At 41.4% G+C, this 23109-nt stretch overlaps 1 protein-coding gene and 3 pseudogenes across 1 annotated transcript; 3 read left to right on the forward strand and 1 right to left on the reverse strand.

The window, feature by feature from the left end:
- Nucleotides 1-31: 31 nt before the first annotated feature.
- On the reverse strand, nt 32-12561 carry LOC148926515 (putative calcium-binding protein CML16 pseudogene; annotated as a pseudogene).
- LOC148926516 (uncharacterized) lies at nt 1927-5091 on the forward strand. Its single transcript, XM_089058545.1, has one exon. It carries the CDS (start codon nt 3733-3735, stop codon nt 5089-5091), a length of 1359 nt encoding a protein of 452 aa, XP_088914671.1. The 5' UTR covers nt 1927-3732.
- Nucleotides 12562-13871: 1310 nt separating the features above from the next.
- LOC148926517 (cytochrome P450 71A6 pseudogene) lies at nt 13872-14640 on the forward strand (annotated as a pseudogene).
- A 5400-nt stretch (nt 14641-20040) lies between these two features.
- Nucleotides 20041-22665, forward strand: LOC148926518 (cytochrome P450 71A6 pseudogene; annotated as a pseudogene).
- The last annotated feature ends 444 nt before the right edge of the window (nt 22666-23109 follow it).

The following is a 23109-nucleotide window of genomic DNA, read 5'->3' on the forward strand; positions in this document are numbered from 1 at the left end:
GATGAGTAAACCCTAGGAGGAGGAAGACGATTCAGGCTCGGCGAGATTCGACTGCAGATTTGGCCATAATGGTGGCGAATTCGTGCAAGCTGAGGACGCCGTCACCGTTGGTGTCGGCCTCCTGCATCATGTCGCCGAGCTCGCGGTAGGTGAGGGCGTGCCCCAGCTTAGCCATCTGTCCGGCGAGCTCGCGGCGGTGATGTAAGGAGCGGAAGAGCTCGATGAGCTGTTCCCGGTTGAGAAGCACCTCCTCGTTGATGTCGGGGAGGATTGCGCCGACGACCTTGTCGAATTCGATTGAGCCGTTGCGGCTGGCGTCCATGTTGGCGAGGAGGGAGTGGATCTGGTCGCCGGAGGGCTTGAGGCAGAGCGAGCGGAGGAGGGCGGCCATCTCCAGCTGCGTGAGGCTGCCGTCATGGTTGACAAACTCGTATTTTAGTGTCACGATTGGTGTGTTGATATGTTTAATTGTTGAGTTTTTATGCTCAAAATGGTTATTTCCAGCCAATTACTATTTATTTTTGGAGTTCACGTGTTTGTCGAGTGTTTAGGCAAAATGGGCAAAAAAAAGGAGGTGAAACGGGGTCTCACCTGGCCGGGTGAGATTTTGGGCAGAAAAGCCACCCGACCGGGTGGCATTGACAAGCCGCGGAGAATAAAGAGAGTTTGGAAGAAGTCCCACCCGGCCGAGTGATTTTACAGTACAACAATTCCACCCGGCCGGGTGTCTCCATTTGCCCTGTGCGATTCCAGAGAGTACCGAAAGAGTCTCACCCGGCCGGGTGATTTTCCAGTACAATAATTCCACCCGGCCGGGTACGTACTTCTTGCGATTTTTCCAAGACAAAACGCGATTTTTTGAAAGAGGGAAATAAGAAAGGAAAGCTAGGGCAACTTTACTCATTCTCTACCGCCGTGAAACACACAACCCATCTCTCTCGAGCACTCTTGGAAGAAGATTGAAGATTCAAGCTTCAATTCCTTCGCCAATTGTACTCCTTATCATGTTTTCCATTATTTTCTTTAGTTTAGACTTGTTTTCTTCCATGAATATGAGTAGCTAAACTCCATTTATGTAGAATTCTTGGTGAAGATGCTTTGATTCATAGTTTTAATCCAATTGACTTCGTTTTTATCTTGCTCTTGCAATTGTTTGAATTATTCTTGTGTTTTTTCCTAACAATTGCTTGATCACCAATTGGGAGTATAGGGTTTCTTAGAGTAATCGGGAGATGAAATATTTAACCTTGAAAGAAGAATAATTCACACCTTAATTCAATAAAACTCGGGAGAGTTGAGGTTTTGAATGGAATCTTTAATCTAATCGAACTATTAGGAGTTAGGTCTAAGAATTAGAAGGGGACTTCAATTATTACACCTAGTCTACGGATTTCTCACCTCGGGAGGGGGTTTAATCCATATTTGTGATTGATTCAACAATTCTGGAGACTTTAAATGGTAAATCGGTTTCAATTGGGTTAGGCTATGAGTTGTGCATCGGATCCTTGAATTCTGCATATTTCTCTATCATTTTTACAACTTGCTTCTTTATTCTCTTGTTTAAGTGTTTATTTTAATCTCTGAATTTATATGCTTTTCGTAGTTGTTAGAAAAAAAACCCAAAACTCTTGATCGTCTGGATAGTAGTTCAAATTTGTTCGTGGTACTTAGGTTTACACTTAATTGTCTCTGTGGGATACGATATACTCTTGCTTGCTATTTGCTACCGTAACCCCGTACACGTGCGGGTATTATTTGGGTAAAATAAAGTTGAGTCAAGTTTTTGGCGCCGTTGCTGGGGACAATTTTTGTGTTAAATAGCTTGATATCGTGATAATAATCAAGATTACTAATTCAGACATTACTGCTTTATTTTTCTTTTAATTTTTCGAGTTCTCACATTTGTGTTTCTTGTTCAGGTGTATGCACACACGTTCTAAAGGCTTGCCTCTAGAACCTCTCGACTCTGAGATCGAAGCATCGAACCGGAAGAGGAACGCATATAGGAGACTCACAAAGAAGATTCAAGCTTCTTCGCCAAACCGCGTAGGAGCATCTTCAGATCAGAGGGACCTCTCACCCATTCGATCACCAGTTCAGGATCATATTCAGCTTGATCCTGATTCGCCTATTCTGATGGAGAACAATGGCCCACCACCACCTCCTCCCACTAATGCTGAGCTTCTACAACAGCTGGAGGAATTACGTCAACAGGTTAATCGTGGACCAGTTGTGCCGGTGCAGAACCAATATGTTTACCATGGAGTGGCTAATCCAACTGTCTTCAAAAATATCGCCGCTTACTCCTTTGAGCTGAAACCAGGACTGATTCAGATGGCGTAAAATAATGCTTTTAGGGGCAAATCCTCAGATGACCCTAACAAGCATATTACCAAGTTCATTCAGATCTGCAACACGACAAAGATGAACGGAGTGACGGATGATCAGGTCCGACTGAGGTTGTTTCCTTTTTTTTTGGAAGACGCAGCAAAAGATTGGTTGGAGAGTTTGGCACCGAGGTCCATTAGAACATGGGATGACATGGTCCACAAGTTCCTGGAGAAGTTCTATCCCCCTAGCGAGGCTATTAAAAGACAACACGAGATCATTGGCTTCCAGATGTCTCCTACGGAGACTATAAAAGATGCATGGGGGAGATTCAAGGCCCTGCTGAAGAGGTGTCCCAATCATGGCTTATCCCCAACAGTGCAAGTCATTACATTCTTCAATGGATGTATACCTGAAGCACAACGGGAGCTAAATCTTAGCGCGGGAGGTAATCTGCTCAAGAAAGGAGAGGAGGAGGCGATGGAGGTGATTGAAGAGCTTGCATCCAGTGATGAAGGATGGAGCAACGAAAGGAGTAAGGTGCATAGGGTTGCTTATACCACGGACCATGATACAATGAGTACTTTATCCGACAAATTGGATGCATTAACTATGAAGTTCGACTGCATGGCGATGGGGAAACCGTCTCAAGAACCCCAAGGAAACATGGAAGATGCGAACTATGTACAACAAGGGGGCAACAGGTATTACAACAATTCACGCCCGAACTTTAATAGTGGAGGATACAACCACTATGGGAACAAGGGGCATCACAATATCTCTTATGGGAACCCCAATAATGCCTTGCAACCTCCCCCGTCATTTACAGTTACTGATGGGATGGTCAACGATCCTAAGAAGATGACCACGGAGGACATACTCAAGTCCTTTATGCTACAATCCAACAAGGTGATGGAGCAGAACAATCAGAGGATGCAGAAGGTCGAGACGGATGTACAAGGAATGGCCACTCATTTGAAGAACATTGATGTTCAGATCAGCCAGATTTCCCAGACTGTGAGTACTCTTACTCAACCGGGAAAATTCCCGTCCACCACCATTGTCAACCCCAAGGACTGCAAAGCTATCAACTTGCGGAGTGGGACGAGCTATGAGGGACCCTCAATGCCCTCAGCGAATGCAGGGAAAGCAGCAGAGAAGCCCATTTAAGAAGATGAGTTAGTCGAAGAAGATGAACCGGAGACGGTTCAGGTGACTACTCCACCTAAGGAGAACGCAGTTCCAGCTCCATCTACAACTCCTGCAGCCCACACTCCGGCTGAAGTGAGGATCCCTTATCCTCAACGGGTGCAGAAGAAGAAGACGGATGCTCAGTTTTCAAGATTCTTGGACATATTCAGAAAGGTGCAGATCAACATTCCTCTGGTGGAGGCACTACAGCAGATGCCCAGCTATACTAAGTTTCTAAAGGATGTGGTCTCCAACAAGAGACGATGGATGGAATATGAGATGGTTAATCTAACGGAGAGCTGCAGCGCCATTATTCAGAAGAAGCTGCCGGCGAAGTTGAAGGATCCCGAGAGTTTTACGATGTCCTACATAGTAGGAGATTGTCAAGAGGGAAGAGCTCTATGTGATCTGGGTGCAAGCATCAATCTGATGCCGTATTCTTTCTTTCAGAAGTTGAAGATCGGAGTGCTTAGGCCCACTACTATTTCACTGCAGATGGCGGACAGAACAGTGTCGTACCCAAAGGGGATTGTTGAAGACATCCTAGTCAAGGTCGGGGAATTTATTTTTCCAGCCGACTTTGTGGTTCTAGATATGGAAGAAGATAAACACGTCCCACTTATCCTTGGTAGACCTTTCTTAGCTACCGGGAGAACACTTATTGATGTACACAAGGGAGAGCTCACTCTTCGACTGAATGAGGAGAGCATCACATTCTCCATCTATGATGCTATGCTGAGGTATGATGATGAGGATACTTGGAGGTTAAAGCAGTGCAAGATGATCGAGGTGGTTGATGACTGCGTGAGAGAAGTTGCCCAGGTTATTTCGTGCCAGGACAGATTGGAGCAATGCCTTTCACAGCCCATGATAGCTTCGGACATCCTGCAAACACCCGAGCTCACTGAGGAGATGCTTCATTTTGTGGGAGCCCTTAATTCTGGTGTAGAGATCTCAAGAAGGAACAACAAATTTCTACCACTTAGAGATCCGGCGGAAGAAGAAGAGAAAGAAGAGAAGAAGGAGGAACTTAAACCGCTGCCTTCACACCTCAAGTATCCCTTCCTAGGAGAGAAGAAGACGTATCCGATAATTGTCTCTTCATCACTTACTCCTACTGAACTCGATAAGCTGCTACGCGTGCTTAGGAAGCATAAGGGAGCTATAGGGTGGTCCATCTCGGACCTCAAAGGAATCAGCCCTACTGTTTGCATGCACAGAATTTTATTGGAGGAAGGATCCAAGCCTAAGGCGCAGAATCAAAGAAGATTGAATCCGATAATGCAAGAGGTGGTCAGGAAGGAGGTATTGAAGTGGTTGAAAGCCGGAATCATATATGCGATATCCGACAGTGATTGGGTAAGCCCCACCCAAGTCGTGGCCAAGAAGGGTGGGATGACTGTTATACAAGGTGGCAATGATGAGATGATAGCCACAAGATTGGTAACCGGGTGGCGAGTGTGCATAGATTACAGGATACTCAATGCAGCAACGAGGAAGGACCATTTCCCTCTCCCGTTTATTGATCAGATGCTTGATAGATTGGGGGGTATGAGTACTACTGCTTCCTAGATGGATATTTCGGATACAATCAGATCTTGATCGCTCCGGAGGACCAGCACAAGTCGGCCTTTATTTGTCCATACGGTGTTTACGCCTTCCGGAAGATGTCTTTTGGGATTTGCAACGCTCCAGCCACATTTCAGAGATGTATGATGTCCATCTTTCACGGCATGGTGGAAGATATTATGGAGGTGTTCATGGATGACTTTTCGGTCTTCGGATCGACTTATGATCAGTGCTTGGATAATCTGACAAGAGTATTGCAGAGATGCGAGGAGACCAACTTAGTGCTAAATTGGGAGAAGTGTCATTTCATGGTACGTGATGGTATTGTGCTTGGGCACAAAATATCTGGTGCAGGTCTAGAAGTTGATAGAGCCAAGATCGTGGCGATTGAGCAAATGCCACCACCATCTAATGAGAAAGCTGTGAGGAGCTTCTTGGGGCACGTGGGATTTTACAGGCGATTCATCAAGGATTTCTCTCAAATAGCTCGCCCTCTGATTTTACAAGCCTTCGAAATTTTGAAGAAGGCGTTGGTGAGTGCCCCCGTGCTTATAGCTCCGGATTGGTCCCAACCTTTCGAGATCATGTGCGACGCCAGTGATGTAGCTGTAGGTTCGACACTGGGGCAGAAAAGAGATAAAGTGTTCAGAGTGATTTATTACGCAAGCCGGACTCTAGATCCAGCTCAGGCAAATTACACTACCAAGGAAAAGGAGATGCTAGCTGTGGTGTATTCCTTTGACAAATTTCGCCCATATCTCATTGGAGCGAAAACTATTGTGTTCACTGATCATGCCGCTATCCGCTTTTTGTTTGCTAAGGTGGATGCCGAGCCACGTCTAATTCGTTGGGTTCTTTTGCTACAAGAATTCGACTTGGAGATCCGAGATCGAAAGGGGTGCGAGAATGTGGTTGCCGACCACTTATCTAGACTGGAGCATTGCTTTGAAGGAGAGAATTTGAAGTGGCCGATAAACGAAGAGTTCCCCGGTGAGCACCTCTTTTATGCTCAAAGTTCATCGCCATGGTACGCGGACATTGTGAATTTTCTAGTAGCCAAGGTGGTCCCAGAAGGCCTCAACAAGTATCAGACGAGGAATTTCTTTCATGATGTCAAATTCTATTTTTGGGATGAGCCGCTCCTATTCAGAAGATGTGCAGATATGGTCATTCGAAGGTGTACCCCCGATGAACAATGGGAAGCTGTGATAAGGAATTGCCATTCAAGCCCCACCGGAGGCCACTTTGGAGCAAATCAAACGGCGATGAAGGTGCTCCAGTGTGGATTTTATTGGCCAAGCATTTATGGAGATTGTCAGAAATTTGTTCTCCACTGCAATGAATGCCAGAGGACGGGGGGTATCTCTAAGAAGAAGGAAATGCCAATGACTACTATTATGGAGATAGAGCTTTTCGATGTATGGGGGATCGACTTCATGGGTCCCTTCCCGCCATCCTCCGGTCAACAATACATCCTCTTGGCGATTGACTATGTCTCCCATTGGGTGGAGGCAATTCCTACTCCGGTAAACTCCTCTAAGGTGGTGATAAACTTTGTGAAGAAGAACATTCTCACGAGGTTCGGGGCGCCGAGAGCCTTAATAAGTGATGGGGGCTCTCATTTCAAAAACAAGTGGCTGGAAGTTGTGTTGAGTAAATATGGTGTCAAGCACCGACTTATCATCCTCAATCCAATGGTCAAACGGAATTGGCCAATCGAGAAATCAAAGGCATCTTGGAAAAGAAGGTGAATGCCAATAGAAAAGATTGGGCTTTGAAGCTCGATGATGCACTTTCGGCATATAGGACGGCTTATAAAACGCCGATTGGCATGTCACCTTACCAGTTGGTGTTTGGAAAATCGTGTCATCTTCCAGTGGAGCTTGAGCACAAATCATATTGGGCGGTGAAGCAGTTGAATGCTGACTACTATAAGGCCGGAAAGGAAAGGCAAGCTTATCTGAACTTGCTTGATGAGTTTAGGAATGAGGCATTTGAGAACTCAGCAATCTACAAGGAGCGCCTCAAGACGTACCATGACAAGAGGATAGAGAAGAGGGAGTTTTTCCTCGGAGATTTGGTGCTACTGTTCAATGCACGTCTAAAACTCTTCCACGGGAAGCTCAAGTCAAGGTGGTCCGGCCCATTCAAATTCAAGATAGTAATGAAGAATGGAGCTTTGGAGCTCGAAGCTGATGATGGGCGAGTGTTCACGGCCAATGGTCAGAATGTGAAGAAGTTCCACTCTATGGAGCAAAAGGAAGAGGTGTTCCGTCTCTCCTTGGAGGCACAGTGATACACTATGGAGATGTCGAGCTAACGACTTTAACCAAAAGCGCTTTAGGGGAGGCAACCCCTAGTAGGTAACTCTATTGCTTTTTGTGTGATTTGTCTTTCGATTTTGGGTGTGTTTATTTTTCTTTCCCTCTTGTGGCTTTTATATCTTTAGTTTCTTTGTTTTGTTCCTTTTCTCAAGTATCTCATCGGATGTGGATTTGGTTTTTGCTGGGGAACTGACATTTTGCAGAAATAAGTTGTAAACACTGGTAAAAAGGGAGTGAAAATTCGGATGGAGAACAAAAATCTGCCCAGAACAAGTCACCCGGCCGGGTGATTTATCAGTTCAACAATTCCACCCGCCCGGGTCAGATATTTTGCAAAGAAAAATTCCAGAGGGGAGTCTAATACGGCCACCCGGCCGGGTGATTTATCAGTTCAACAATTCCACCCGGCCGGGTCACGGCCGAACAGCTGCGGAAATCCAGAGAGCACTAAATCTCTCTCACCCGACCGGGTGAATTACCAGTTCGTAAATACCACCCGGCTGGGTCTGTGCCTGTGAAACCTAGTTTTTAACAGGTATGTACGTTTTTTTTTTCCTACTCTCACCCGCCCCCTTCCACCCGCCTCTCTCCCCCTCCCCAATTTCTCTCCCTCTCACACACAAATTTACTCAACTTCTCACCCATCCACCACATATTACACCCCCTAGCTTCAATTCCTTCTTGCTAGAGTGTTTTGGTCCGATTAATTTGTGCATTTAGAGGAGTTGTACCAACACACTTGGGAAAGAGCCCTACTTTTCGATTTTTCTCTCACTACAAGCAACAAAGATATGTTCTTCACCTCTAACCCTCTCTAGCCATGGATATGATGTGCAATGTGTGATGGGTATGAAGTTTGTAGCCTTTACAAGTTGAATTGGTGATAGTCTTGTGCTTAATTTGTGAAATTGTAGGGGTTTAGGTATGAATTTTGCTTGTGGTGAAGTCTTTGAGTATACATTGTTGACTTGAGAGGTTACATTAGCTTGTTTGAGTTGAGTTTGAATTTGGGCATGAATAGGGTTGATATTCTTTCGATGTGAGGATTTTATTGTTGAATTTGTTGATCTATGTAAGTTCCGGGATTGAGTCTATCTCCCTTCAAGGATTTTGGTGAACAATAGGCATAGGGATTGAGTCTATCTCCCGAAAATTGGCTAGGTTGTGTTTATAGATTTTAGAAATCGAGTCTATCTTTCTAATTTCTAGCTAGATTACTTGTACGTCCTAAAGTTTGGGGGAGTCACTAACATTTCTCTTTTTAGGTACCCACTACTGATGGCCCCGAGAACACTCAAACCACAGAAGGTTGGTGTCACCCTTCGAAAAGGGGAAAACGGGAAATGGGAGGCTGTGGCGGCACTAGATAGCATACCTTAGCCATTTGTTTTGATTGAAGCACGGGTCCTACAAAGCCCTCACGGTGGAGTTCTTCACTACCCTCACAGTGGAGTCCTCGGGGAGGAACATCAACTCAATGTCCTTCCGCCTTGTTAACGAAGAACACACAATTTCTGTCGAAGAGTTCAATGAACTATTCAAACTGATGGAGGAAGGTGAGGAAGGCATTCTAGAGGATCCCCAGCCTGAGGATTATAATAGAAACGAGTTTTGGAGCTTAATCAGCAGCGAAGCAGTGTTCACCCCATCCAGAGCCTAGATTAACTCAATCAGAAACCCTGTCCTTCGGTACATGGCAAAGGCCTTGGTCTACTACCCTCTAGCTCACACAGAAGTAGGCAGCATGTCCACAGAAATACTATTTGTGTTGTGGGGAATGCTCAAACGAAGGAGGATCAACATTGGGCATTATATAATCAAAAACCTGGAGAGGCAGTCAAAGAGACAGAGCGGCAAGTTGTGTTGTGGAGGAATTGTAGCAGCGTTGGCCTTCAAGTTTGGAGTGAGCTTTGAGGGAAGGACCCCAGATCCCGGTCCCATGATATTGGATTGGGACACATTTAAGAGGTCCAACATCATTCTGGTTGATAGACGGGGTGCTGGGTACTTCAGGATAGATCAAAACACGTGCATTAGGTTCCCCGACCCCCAGCTTTTCGCGGTAAGCGGATGGGGCTACAAGACTAATTGGAAAATGGATACTCCAGACCATTTGGAGAAGATCGAGAGTGACCCCCCTCAAGGGGAAGGAGCCGCAGATGCCGTGCCCAATTATGTGGACCCCGCCTATCTTCCACAACCGCATATCCCTGAGGAGCTCATGCAGATAGAGAACGCCCCAGCAGCTATGAATGAGGATGATGAAGAGCCTGCCACGGAGTATGAAGAAGGCCAGAGCAGCCAGCCCAAGAGGAGCCGACCACGAGGGAGGCCATCCAACGAGAGTTACTTGGCGGAAATTGCTGCAGGAGTTCGGCCACTTCGAGTGAGCCGAGACCAGCAGAAGGCCCGGTGGATCCAGGCACAGCAGTGGAACGCGAACGCCGAGGCATGGAGGTTCCAGTGCGATACTCGACTTGACAACTTTGGAACTCGCTTGGATCACTATGGAGAGCAGCTTCAGCAGCTACAGACTCGTTTCGATGCTAGTGATGCCGCCAGCCAAGCTTTCTACCATGCCTACTACGCGAGGTTCCCACCGCCGGCAGAATAGAGGTATCTCAACCATCCACTTCTCTTCAAACTTATTCTATCCTCTGGCTTGAATAAGTTTGGGGGGAGGGGTTCTAACGTGGATTGGTTGTTCCATTTCTCCATTTGTTAATGATGTGTACTTGTGTTCTTAAGATTTTTTCTTTTTAATGTTTTATTTGGGGTCATTTAGTGTAAGTCCCGCCTGTGGGACTCAAATTCGAATATGGATGAATGTAAGATAATTGATGCTAAGTACGGGGTTGATGGCTTATGATGATAATTGTTTTTTTCTTAAAAATTGTGATTAGAATGGTTAGGGATTGCATGATCGTTCCATGATTTAATTGCGAGTGAAGTGCTTGTTTGCTTGGTCAATGCTAATCCCGGTGAGATTTGAGCCATACTTTGTTCATGTGTGATTTGATTGGGTAACTTGTTTTTGTTTCTAGAACTTGCTCCTCGTCATGTCAAGTCTTTATAGTGGATGTGAACTTAAGAGATGAAGTTAGGCATTCTTTGATTATCCTCATATGCTAATAAATCCCTAGTTAGCCTTCATAGCCAAAATTATGTTTGATAGTTGAAAGGGAATGTTCGAAAGACCTTTAAAAGGGGAGGAAAGTACAATGTTACAAAATATAGGGAGATATGTATATATGTTAAAAAAAAATAAAAATGGAGGTATAAGCTAGACGAAGTCTAGAAAAAAAAAAGAAAAAAAAAAGTTGGAGAGAAAAGTATTGTAAATAAATAAATAGTGTGATGGAGCTTTGAATAAGGGGGTCTCGGAAGGAAGCTCGATAAAGCCAAGTATTGAGAATCATTTTGGGAAATGGTTGTTGTGGAGATGTGTGCTTCAATTATTTTCTTTAGTCACTATAGCCTAAACTCACCATACCGTCCAAAGAGCCTACATTACAACCCAAATAAAGACCTTTCTGATCTTAGGTTCGCTTTCACATCAGAACAGAGGAGACGTTTGACGTTGAGCAAGCCTATGGTAAGCATTACATGTTACTTGATTCGAGTGTTTATGATATTTCTTATACACTTGAGTGAGAAAGAATAAAAGGGAGAAAATCACACTTCCTAAACCTTGTGAGAGCATTGATACAAGGTGATATACGAGACAGTAGCTTCAATTAATGTTTGGTTGATTCTTGTATGTATCCTACATTCGAACTTGTTTGAAAATTTTCTGAAGCAAAATATCAATCCCACCTCTATGCATGAGTTTGTTCTTCATGATTTCTTATTCTTATTTGAGGAAAAATAAGAGTCTATGTTTGGGGGAGTTGACAAACTCGTATTTTAGTGTCATGATTGGTGTGTTGATATGCTTAATTGTTGAGTTTTTGTGCTCAAAATGGTTATTTCCAGCCAATTACTATTTATTTTTGGAGTTCACGTGTTTGTTGAGTGTTTAGGCAAAATAGGCAAAAAAAAGGAGGTGAAACCCGGCCGGGTGATTTTCCAGTACAATAATTCCACCCGGCCGGGTACGTACTTCTGGCGATTTTTCCAAGCCAAAACGCGATTTTTTGAAAGAGGGAAATAAGAAAGGAAAGCTAGGGCAACTCTACTCATTCTCTACCGCCGTGAAACACACAACCCATCTCTCTCGAGCACTCTTGGAAGAAGATTGAAGATTCAAGCTTCAATTCCTTCGCCAATTGTACTCCTTATCATGTTTTCCATTATTTTCTTTAGTTTAGACTTGTTTTCTTCCATGAATATGAGTAGCTAAACTCCATTTATGTAGAATTCTTGGTGAAGATGCTTTGATTCATAGTTTTAATCCAATTGACTTCGTTTTTATCTTGCTCTTGCAATTGTTTGAATTATTCTTGTGCTTTTTCCTAACAATTGCTTGATCACCAATTGGGAGTGTAGGGTTTCTTAGAGTAATCGGGAGATGAAATATTTAACCTTGAATGAAGAATAATTCACACCTTAATTCAATAAAACTCGGGAGAGTTGAGGTTTTGAGTGGGATCTTTAATCTAATCGAACTATTAGGAGTTAGGTCTAAGAATTAGAAGGGGACTTCAATTATTACACCTAGTCTACGGATTTCTCACCTCGGGAGGGGGTTTAATCCATATTTGTGATTGATTCAACAATTCTGGAGACTTTAAATGGTAAATCGGTTTCAATTGGGTTAGGCTATGAGTTGTGCATCGGATCCTTGAATTCTGCATATTTCTCTATCATTTTTACAACTTGCTTCTTTATTCTCTTGTTTAAGTGTTTATTTTAATCTCTGAATTTATATGCTTTTCGTAGTTGTTAGAAAAAAAACCCGAAACTCTTGATCGTCTGGATAGTAGTTGAAATTTGTTCGTGGTACTTAGGTTTACACTTAATTGTCTCTGTGTGATACGATATACTCTTGCTTGCTATTTGCTACGATAACCCCGTACACTTGCGGGTATTATTTGGGTAAAATAAAGTTGAGTCAGTGGTCCATGTCGAACCGGGCGAAGATGTCCCTCAGCTGGTTTAGCTGATTGGATTCCATTTTAGCCATTGTCAGGCTGCGGATTGCTGCCATATACCATTGTCGAATTGGAAGAAGACCTAATTTCTGTGTGCGGCTCTGCTTTGGTTTAGAAGATTAATTAGTGATTTAAAAATCAGAATTAAGAGTTTAATTTGGTCAAAATTGCCACTGACTGTTATTTTTAACGGAATTATTGACGGAGGACCAAAATGATCATATTTCCATATGTGCAGGACCAAAAAATCCAAAAGATAAAGTTTAGGACCAAAAAGGTAAAATGATCATATGTTTAGGGCCAAATAATTTTGGCCTTTAATCTCCAAATAATATATGTAGTAGCCATTCATTCTCTTTTATTGGAATAGAGGGGGTAGATTTCGCTTTCAATTCACATGGAGTATTAGTTTGTGGTTGGCTGACTACCCGTCTCAAGCATGTTATCTTAGGGGGTGTTCGGTTGGCAAGACTAAATCTCATGATTAATTATGTATCGTGTTTAGTTCATAAGATTGACCCCCACAACTTAATCCTAGATGAATAGTCTCATTATTATTAGTCATAGCCTCCCCCCTCCAACTAAAATAATCCCACAACTTAATCCTATATGGATAGTCTCATGATAATTAGTCATGGCAACCGAACGCCACCTTAAAAGATAATTTTTTATTAAATCCTCCAATTGAAATTCAGTGGTCCAATGAATATATTTACAAAGCTATTATCTCTAGGGCATCTAGAAACACACTTGTTATTCTTCATCAACCAAAAATGCTTTTCTTCTCACATTTCTTGGTTGTGCTACTCTCCACATCTCTCTTCCTCTTCTTCCTCCACAAATGACGCCGCAGCCATTCTCCGGAGTCCCGGAGAAGGCTGCCTCTGTCTCCACCAAAGCTCCCGTTAATCGGAAACCTCCACCAGCTGGGCTCAAGCCCGCATAGATCCCTCCAGTCACTCTCCCGACGCTACGGCCCCCTCATGCTGTTCCACTTCGGCAAGGTCCCCGTCCTCATCGCCTCCTCGGCCGAGGCGGCGCTTGAGATCATGGAAACCCATGAGCAAATCTTCTCAAACCGACCCCAACTCAGCATCCCGGTTCAACTATTTTACAACAACCGGGACGTGGCGTTCGCGCCGTATGGAGAGTACTGGCGGCACGGCAGATCCGCAGCGTATGCGTGCTTCATCTGGTGAGCAGCAAAAGGGTTCAATCCTATCGCGGCGTGAGGGAGGAAGAGACTTCCCTCATGGTTGATAAGATCAGGAAATTGGGTGCTTCTTCAAAGCCCGTGAACTTGACCGATGTGATATGATGGGTGGCGTTGGGGAAGAAGTATGGTTTGGGGAGTGATTTCAAAGAGATGTTAACCGAGATGATTACGTTGTTGGGGGTTGTACCTATGTGGGAGTACATTCCATGGCTGAGTTGGATGAGAAGGTTTGATGGTGTGGATGGGAGAATTGAAAAAGTGGCTAAAGCATTTGATGAGTTTCTGGAGGCTGTGATTGAAGAGCATAGGGTTAGAGAGAGGAGAGAGGGTGATGGTGGTGAGTTGGATTTTGTTGATATTTTGCTCGATTTCCAGAAAGAGAATGCAAGTCACTCCCCTGTTGAAGATGACACTATCAAAGCTATTGTTCCGGTAACAGTACTTTTCTTATAACTTGAAAAAGAGAAAAAAATACTTAACGTGATTTATGTAAATCAATTAGTAAGAGTTTAAAGTTAAAAGTAAATTTGAAAGTTACAATATGTTTGATGCGGGAACTGATACTATATTTACACTATATTTACAGTATATGTTTGCTGCTGGAACTGATACTACATTTACTGCTCTTGAATGGGCGGTCATAGAGCTTATAAGAAATCTGTCAACCATAAAAACTTTGCAAAATGAAGTGAGAGAAGTAGTCATAAGCAACGATGAAATTGATGAGAAAAACATGGAGAAAATGCCTTATCTAAAGGCTAGGTTGAAGGAGAGTCTAAGACTGCATACACCAATCCCATTGCTAGTCCCTCGTGAACTAATTCAAGACACAAAAGTATTGGGCTACGATGTCGCATCTGGTACGCGTGTGATGATCAATGTTTGGGCGATTTCTCGGGACCCATTTGTTAAGAGATGATTTCTCTTAACAAGATTCCGGCGTCGCGGAGGCGATCGTCGGAGGGATAAAAGGTAGACGAGGTAGTCGCGGGAGCTTTGCCCGTCGATCAAACCAAGATCAATACCGAATTGAAATAAGAGATAAAAATAAGATAACGGTAATTGTATTTCTTGATTGAATAATGAGAATAACAATAGCCCTATTTATAATAGGGATACTAACTTAATGAGCAAGACAAAAAATTCTAAGAGATATATGGGAAAATATGAGAAAGATATGCTAAATAAATACTAAACTAAATAATAGAGATATGGGATATTTGTAGAGATATTCTCGTATCAACTCCCGCACGGTTAAAATCCACCTTGTCCTCAAGGTGGGAACCACGAAGCAATGAAGAGAGTCGCTGATACCATAAGCTAGATGATATATATCTCCTTCGGGATCAAATGGGCAGGAGTGCCGTCTTGGAATAAATGCAGCACCATTGGTGACCAATTGGTTCAAATTCTTTACATTCAGATCTTTGTTAAGAGGTGTCATTCCATATGTCTGTTGCTCCAATATTTCCTTCTCGTGAGTGCGCTTAACACCTTCCTTTCTCACACCAACAAGCTCTCCTACCACAAAATCCAAAAACTCATTAATATTTCTAGCAACTTTCCTAACTCCCCCACTTATCCCATTCAAGAACTTGATCCAGCAAAGCCAAGGCACAAACTTTCCCTCATCAAGACTACCCAACAAAATTTCTGATTCTTTACCTAATTCTTCCGCAATCTTCGTCTGACTATCACCATAATTCTTCCCCAAAGCCACTATGCAAGTCACATCATTAGCAAAAGTAGCAAACAACTCACTCAAATTAACCATAGATTTCGCCTCCCTAACTTCCTTATGTGACGAAGCAACAATCACTTCAACAACTTTCTCACCACTCAAATATTGGGACCAAGCCACGACGAGAGACAATGATAATCGAAGCCAATGAAGTTTCCCCTCCTAGATCAAATACGATCACAGAAAACAATTCGTGACGACTCCTAGTACGCTTTAAGAACTTCTTTGTAGATCTACGCTTCATGAACTTCTTTGTAGGTCTTCTAGGTAGGTTTTTGTTTGCGATAGCGATTTCGAGATCATTCAAGGTAACTTGTCCATCATCATCTCCATCTTGCTCAACTAACAATGTCTTTATCCCCTCAAAGTCAGCGTATCCGAACAAATTCTTCTTCGAGATGAGCTCCTTCTCGTCTAGATGACCATACTTCGAAAACCCCCCCTGTAGGAGGTGAATGCGTAACTAACTCGTTCAATGTCACAATGTGAGCACTCAACAACTCAATCTGATCAACCTTCTCATTATAATTGCACTCCTCCCCTTTCACTCGAGAGGACCTCAAATGCACCAAAAATACTTTTTCCTCCTCATCGTCTAACTTAGACGTTTCCTCCCCACAGAGAACGGGGCAGCACTGTAACATCCCGAATTTCCGAACCCTAATTTTAGAGCCCTAGAATTTATTATTGATGACATGGGAGATGTGAGTTATTTGATAAATGAATTTATTGCATGAGTTTCCTTGACCGGGAAGTTTGAAAAGTCAAACTTTTTAATTAGGTGATGTGGCATGTAATTTATTAAATTATGAGGTGAATTATTTGTTTAAGGGTGAGTGAGAATATTAGGGAAAATTTCCATAAATACTAGCCACCTAAATATTGAGATTTTCGAACCCTTGGACTTTTGGAGAAGAAATTCTATTTTTTCGGATTTAATTTAATTCTTGGGATATTTATTCAAATTAAATCCAAAACCCAATTATTCTTAATTTTATTGCGAAAAATCGAGCCCTTTATTTTCCTAGGTGATTTTCGAAAATCACCTATGTTGGGAAGGAAATATTATTTTGCTTGTTTAATTGATTCCTTACTTGATTTCCTTCCATACCTAGAAATTAAATATTCTACCAAATCTTTCCTTACCTCAAGAGATCTTGCCATATCTTATTTTAGTTGATATTAAAAATCCATGCCTTATTTAAAAGGCTACTACACGCCTATTTCCCTTACTCCAATGGGAGAATTTTTATTTTATTTTGCTCCGCAATATTTTATTCTACTCCGTAAAATATACCAAAACAAAATCTTGGCTAATTGGGAGCCATATATTTTGAAAATTACATGCCTTGATACCCTAGTCTATTTTTGTTAATTCTTCTTCCCTACTTCACAATATTTATTTATTTAATTGTGGAGAATAAAATCTTACCAAATATTCTATTTTATTTACCTAAAAATCTTATGGAGCACTATAAATAAGAGGAACCCCTAACCCTAGCCCCCCTAATTTTTGCCCCCCCCTCCCTTCTCCACTCTCTCTCAATTTTCTTCTACTTTACTTCAATAATCCTTCAACCTTTGAGAAGAATTAGAGTTTGAGCCTCAAGATTTTTGAAGAACCAAGTCTTTACTTCGTTTCTACCGTTCGTTTTTCTCAAAAAGGTATTCTCATATTAATCTTCTTCTTTCTACTCGATTCCTCTTCTTTCTAACTGATTAATCGGTATTCTTGAACCCTCATGCATCTTGTTGAGTGAAAGTGGGATAAAGGGGATATGGAAATATGTATGCATGAGAAAGTCGGATAGCAAGGGAAAGAACTTACTTGAAACCTAAGTAATCGAGGTGGGCTTTACTCTTAAACTCTTTTTTGTGCAAATTTATGAATGTGGAGAAATAAGGGTGGTTTAACTGTTATGCCATGTCTATGTCTGTTTTGTTGTGATATTGTGCACCTGATGCCCAGTTTGAGAGTTCGCTCCATTGGGCTATAGGGCTATGGATATGTATAAACGAATTCGGGTCTGAGTACGGGCCACAAACCCTACCAGGCTGTGTACACGGTGGGATCGGGAGCCGTCCATGCTAGTCGGCCGGTCTCGTGGGTGAAAAGTGTGGCCACACTTTCGTCGCACCATGGAAATGTTGAGATTGGGGAAATTGATGAGAAAAGTGGGGAGTTGTTTGACTGGCCAGTCTATGGAAAATATATTTTGTGATACTCGTGATACTCTCTTATAACTGCTTAAAACTCGAGCTCACTTGGTAAGGGTGGCATAACTTATAAAACGTTTTGGCAACGAGTTCACTTAGTATTTCAAAATACTCAGCCCTGCATGTGTTTTCCTTATGTGCAGGTTGAACGATGACGAGCGGTGGCAGGTGTTGAGCATGATAACTAATTAAGATGGATGTTTTGAACTTCTAGTGGGTTCACTAGTGTTGGGATGAAAGCCATGTTTAATTACTTGCCACTCACCTACTGTCTGTTGGGTTACAAACTCATCTCACATCAGTGAGGGAAGTCGAAAGGTGTATATAATTCTTGTACAACCCCAATTAGTGTGAGCCTTTTTGTGAATGACCCAAAAATAAATATGTGCAGGGTTGATCCAAAGCGGACAATATCAAACTAACATTGCAGTCGACGATCCTAACACTATCAAATCTAAGACTTAAGCTCCATCCATCCATCCATATAATAAACGTGTATATATTTTAACAACATATATGAAGATATTTTAAGCTAAACTTTCTATTTAAATTGGATGTTTTCTCTACAAATTACTAGTAGTACAATGCAAATGGTTTATCTTTCACATTTCTTGATTATGCTCCTCTCCACTCTTCTCCTCCTCTTCTTCCTCCAAAAATGTGGCGAAGTCTGTAGACGAAGTACATAAGAAGAATCCATTAAAATTGGGGTGTATGGTTTCACTATCTGAAACTGTCCCTCAAAGACTTTAAAGACTATCTAGTGGGTCATTTGTTACGTACAAGAAAAACTCGTTCCAAAAGACTAGTTTGTTAGCAGAGAGAACTCATTTAGTCTATTACTCATTTAGACTTTAACCGGTTTTAATCCGATTTTGATGGTTTTGAAAGTCTCATTCGGGTTAAAACCGTTTAAAAATTGATGGAATTGTTAGTGTAGGACCAGTTGTGATCCGAGTTGAAATGTTTAGGATGCAAAAATTCAAAAAATCAAGTATAGAACGAAAATCATAAAATGAGATATGTTCAGGACCAATTTTGACCTTTACTCTTTATATATATAATATTGTATTGGCAGCTTGGGTCTTGGCTGTTGATAAAAAATATCTTAGTAAAGCACAAACAGACCCTTTTGCAACTAAATCACTTATGTAAAATAAATACTCGGTACTAAATTTTAATAAAAAGTTTAAAAGTTTAAATATGAAATATTATTATGCATATCAAATCTCAATGCAATTTATCTAGTTATTACTTGATTACTACTTATTAAACCTCATTTCAACGGCCACCAACAAGCCAAAGCTTTGAAATGAGTGAACATATAAAATAATGACATTATTAGTTGTAATTACGGGGACTCGCGTAGATTATAGTAAAATATAATCAAATCAAATAAGATCAAAACTTATGCACGCAACCCGCATTAATGAATTTAATTTACAATTCAGCTTTGCTTCAATAATTTCCACAATAATATAATATTCATTCTTTTAATCATGGATGCGCCTTCATGGTCCTCTCATACTCTAATGTTCCCACTGAATATGGACTAAACGTTTTCACCCCCTTTCTTTTCCTTAAATAAGAAGATAGTTTCAAATTTCATTCGAATACTAAATGGATTACCAAAAGTTTCTTCGTTCGATTCAACTTTTCTTTACATTTCTTAAAACTCGTGTCCGGTCAAAATGTGACTCTTAATCGGGGATGGAGGGAGTACATACAATTAGCTAGACTGGGCCAGACAAAATTTTTACCTAACAACACATTCCTCATATATAAAACAATTCTATAGTTTAGAGTTACAAAGATAAAACTAGATTAATCAAGAGTCCAAGACACTCCACTAATTCTAACATCCTAAAATCTAGAATAGAAAACAGAAAAAGATACCCCGTATATATAGAAAGTTATGCAGCTGAAACTGAGCTTCCTTAACACTGAAGCAGTACATAAGAGGCGAAGTCTGTAGACGAAAAATCCATCAAAAATGGAGTGTATGGTTTCACTATCAGAAACTGTCCCTCAAAGACTTTAAAGACTATCTAGTGGGTCATTTGTTACATACCAGAAAAACTCATTCCAAAAGACTAGTCTGTTAGTAGAGAGAACTCATTTAGTCTGTACACCACACATCGACCGATTACTCTTACGACCAATGTGGGACATTGAGTCCGTAATGGTGTACCATCATTCCTATATCACTAATGTTGGATGAAAGCCGTGTTCCATTGCTTGCCACTTGACCTACTGTCAAATCTACAACTTAAGCTCCATTCATCCATATAATAAACGTGTATAATTTTAACCACATACATTAAGATATTTTGAGCTAAACTCTCTATTTAAATTTGATGTTATTCCATCTTTCTCTGCAAATTACTACACCTACAATGCAAATGCTTTCTCTATCACATTTCTTGATTCTGCTCCTCTCCACTCCTCTCCTCCTCTTCTTCCTCCACAAATGGCGTCGCAGCCACGCTCCATCCTCCCGAAAAAGACCACCGCCGTCTCCTCCAAAGCTCCCGGGGTTGGGGAACCTCCACCAGGTGGGCCCACTGCCCCACAGATCCCTCCAGTCCCTCTCCCGCCGCCACGGCCCCCTCATGCTCCTCCACTTCGGCAAGGTCCCCGTCCTCGTCACCTCCTCGGCCGAGGCAGCGCGTGAGATCATGAAAAGCCAGGAACTGATCTTCGCAAGCAGGCCCATAATGAGCATCCCCGCGAGGCTCCTCTACAACTGCAGAGACGTGGCGTTCGCTCCCTACGGAGAGTACTGGCGCCGGATCCGCAGCGTATGCGTGCTTCATCTCCTGAGCAGCAAGAGGGTCCAGTCCTACCGCCGCGTGATGGAGGAAGAGACGTCCCTCATGGTCGACAAGATCCGTTCTTCATCCACGGCTGTGATCAACCTGAGGGACGCGGTGGCGTCGATGACAAACGATGTGATCAGTATGGTGGCGCTGGGGAAGAAGTCCAGCTGCGGAGAGAGGAATTTTCACAGAACTATAGCGGAGTTTGAGGAGCTGTTGGGGGTTGTACCTTTGTGGGAGTACATTCCATGGTTGAGTTGGATGAGGAGGTTTGATGGTGTGGATGGTAGGATTGGGAGAGTGGCTAAAGCATTGGATGAGTTTTTGGAGAGTGTGATTGAAGAGCATAAGGTTAGAGAGAGGAGAGAGAGTGATGGTGGTGACTTGGATTTTGTGCACATATTGCTTGATTTCCAGAGGGACAATGGAAATGGCACTCCTGTTGATGATGACACTGTCAAAGCTATCATCCTGGTATTACCCTCTTTCTCTTTCTTTAATTTTACAATATATATATGCTCATTTCGTTGATATAAAAACATGTCATTCTTTCATTTTATTCTATCGATAAAGATAATCTACTTTGAATTTTTAGTCAATTTTTTTTCTTTCTGATAAGGTGGAAAAATAATTTCGACTAACAATTCTTTACTCACTTTTTTTTTTATATATTTTACTAATTGTATATTAAAATATATGTCATCATAAAATTGCAAATTCTAAAGTTTGGTTAATTTGTGATTAATTTTGTTACTTTAAAGAAATTATACTATTATATCCTTGTATTTTTATGTATACAATGCAAGGATTTTGATATATACAAAATTCAATCTAAATACAAAACTCAGAACCAAACATACATGGGTGATTGTTAGTTTAGTTTTATTTCATTTTAGATAGGATAACCTAAAACAATTTAACATCATCTCAAATCTGAATTTTAAAAAATATTTAAAATTGATTAATAATGACCTTTATATGATTTTTTAGTTCTAATTATAATTATTGTTTTTTTATGTTTCATAAAAGATTCGTTGTTGACAAATGATGAATTCCTTGAATATCAAAAGAGTCACTTTTATACTCATAAACAAAAAATGGATTCCGTTTCACATTTGGCTGTGCTACTCTCCACATCTCTCTTCCTCCACAAATATATGGCGCCACAGTCCTTCTCCAAAGTCCTGCAGAAGGTTGCCTCCGTCTCCACCAAAGCTCCCGATAATCGGAAACCTCCATGAAAACAATGCAAAATGAAGTGAGAGAAGTAGCCGCAGGCAAGGACGAAATCGATGAGCAAGACTTGGAGAAGGAGGCAAGGACGAAATCGATGAGCAAGACTTGGAGAAAATGCCTTATCTAAAAGCCGTGTTGAAGGAGAGCCTAAGGCTGCATATCTGGATCCCATTGCTAATCCCTCTTGAATCAACACATTACACAAATGTATTAGGCTACGACATCGCATCTGGTACACGTGTGATGATCAATGTTTGGGCGATTTCTAGGGACTCGTCACTGTGGAAAAATCTAGAGGAATTTCGTTCGGTTAGGTTTCTTGAGACGAGCATAGACTTTAGACGTCTGCATTTTGAGTTGACTCCGTTTGGGGCAGGTCGAAGGGGATTCCCCGGTGTTACGTTTGCTATAGCAGTGGACGAGCAAGCGTTAGCCAAGTTGGTGCACAAGTTCGATTTGGGATTTCCAAATGGAGTGAACATGGAGGAATTAGATGTGAGTGAATCTCGTGGAATAACAACCCGTATAAGGTGTCCTTCGCTTGTTATAGCTACTCCATATAACTAAATCTCCACCACACATTTTTAAAATATGTGGTCTAGATTTAATCTAACAAAACTATCATTTTATCAAATAAAACTATCATTTTCGGATATATTGAGGGTAAAATTGTCATTTCATTTTAAAATTTGGTGGGAAAGAAGAAAACTTGACTCAAACGCTCCATTCAATTTCTCTCACACTCAAACTCTGCATTCAATTTCTCTCACACTAAAACCCTCTGAATCGCGTATCAAACCCTACGAATTGAAGGAAAAATCATCAAAATTCTGGAATATGTCGAAGGAAAACGCTCGAGCATCATCGAAGAAAGGTTGGATGAAGTTTATTACTTATTTCACTTTTGATTTTGCTCGATTTATTATTTTGCTAGAGATTTTCTCGTTTTTTTTAGATTCTGTAGTTTTTTAGTGTAGATATTTCTTATATTTACACAATATCGTTTATGCATGAAAATATTGGGAACAATCTATATATTTAGATTTACATTTTGATGTGTGTGCTGCTGCCGTGTGTTTTTCTGTGTTTGTATGTGTGTTTTGCTTTGTTTATGTGTGTTTTGCTGTGTGTGTGTTGCTATGTGTTTGGATGATCTGTTTAAATGTAGAAATAGTTCTTTTGCTTGATAAAATGATACTTTGGGTGCATAAAATGATAGTTTTTGAAAATGATAAAATGATACTTTGTGAATAGTGTTTTGTTCTACTTAATTGACAAGTTATGCTCTCTCTGCTTTTTAAAACTCATTGAAATTTAGAAAATGATAGTCTCAGAAGATAAAATGATAATTGCCCTTGATAAAATGATACTTTAT

The sequence above is a fragment of the Salvia hispanica genome, chromosome 5, assembly GCF_029641045.1.
Source record: "Salvia hispanica isolate PSC_SH4W2 chromosome 5, Shi_PSC_v1, whole genome shotgun sequence".
Taxonomy (NCBI): domain Eukaryota; kingdom Viridiplantae; phylum Streptophyta; class Magnoliopsida; order Lamiales; family Lamiaceae; genus Salvia; species Salvia hispanica.

Excerpts from the sequence above, each read along its gene's own strand:
- LOC148926516 (XM_089058545.1), top strand. The coding sequence starts at position 3,733 with ATGCCCAGCTATACTAAGTTTCTAAAGGATGTGGTCTCCAACAAGAGA.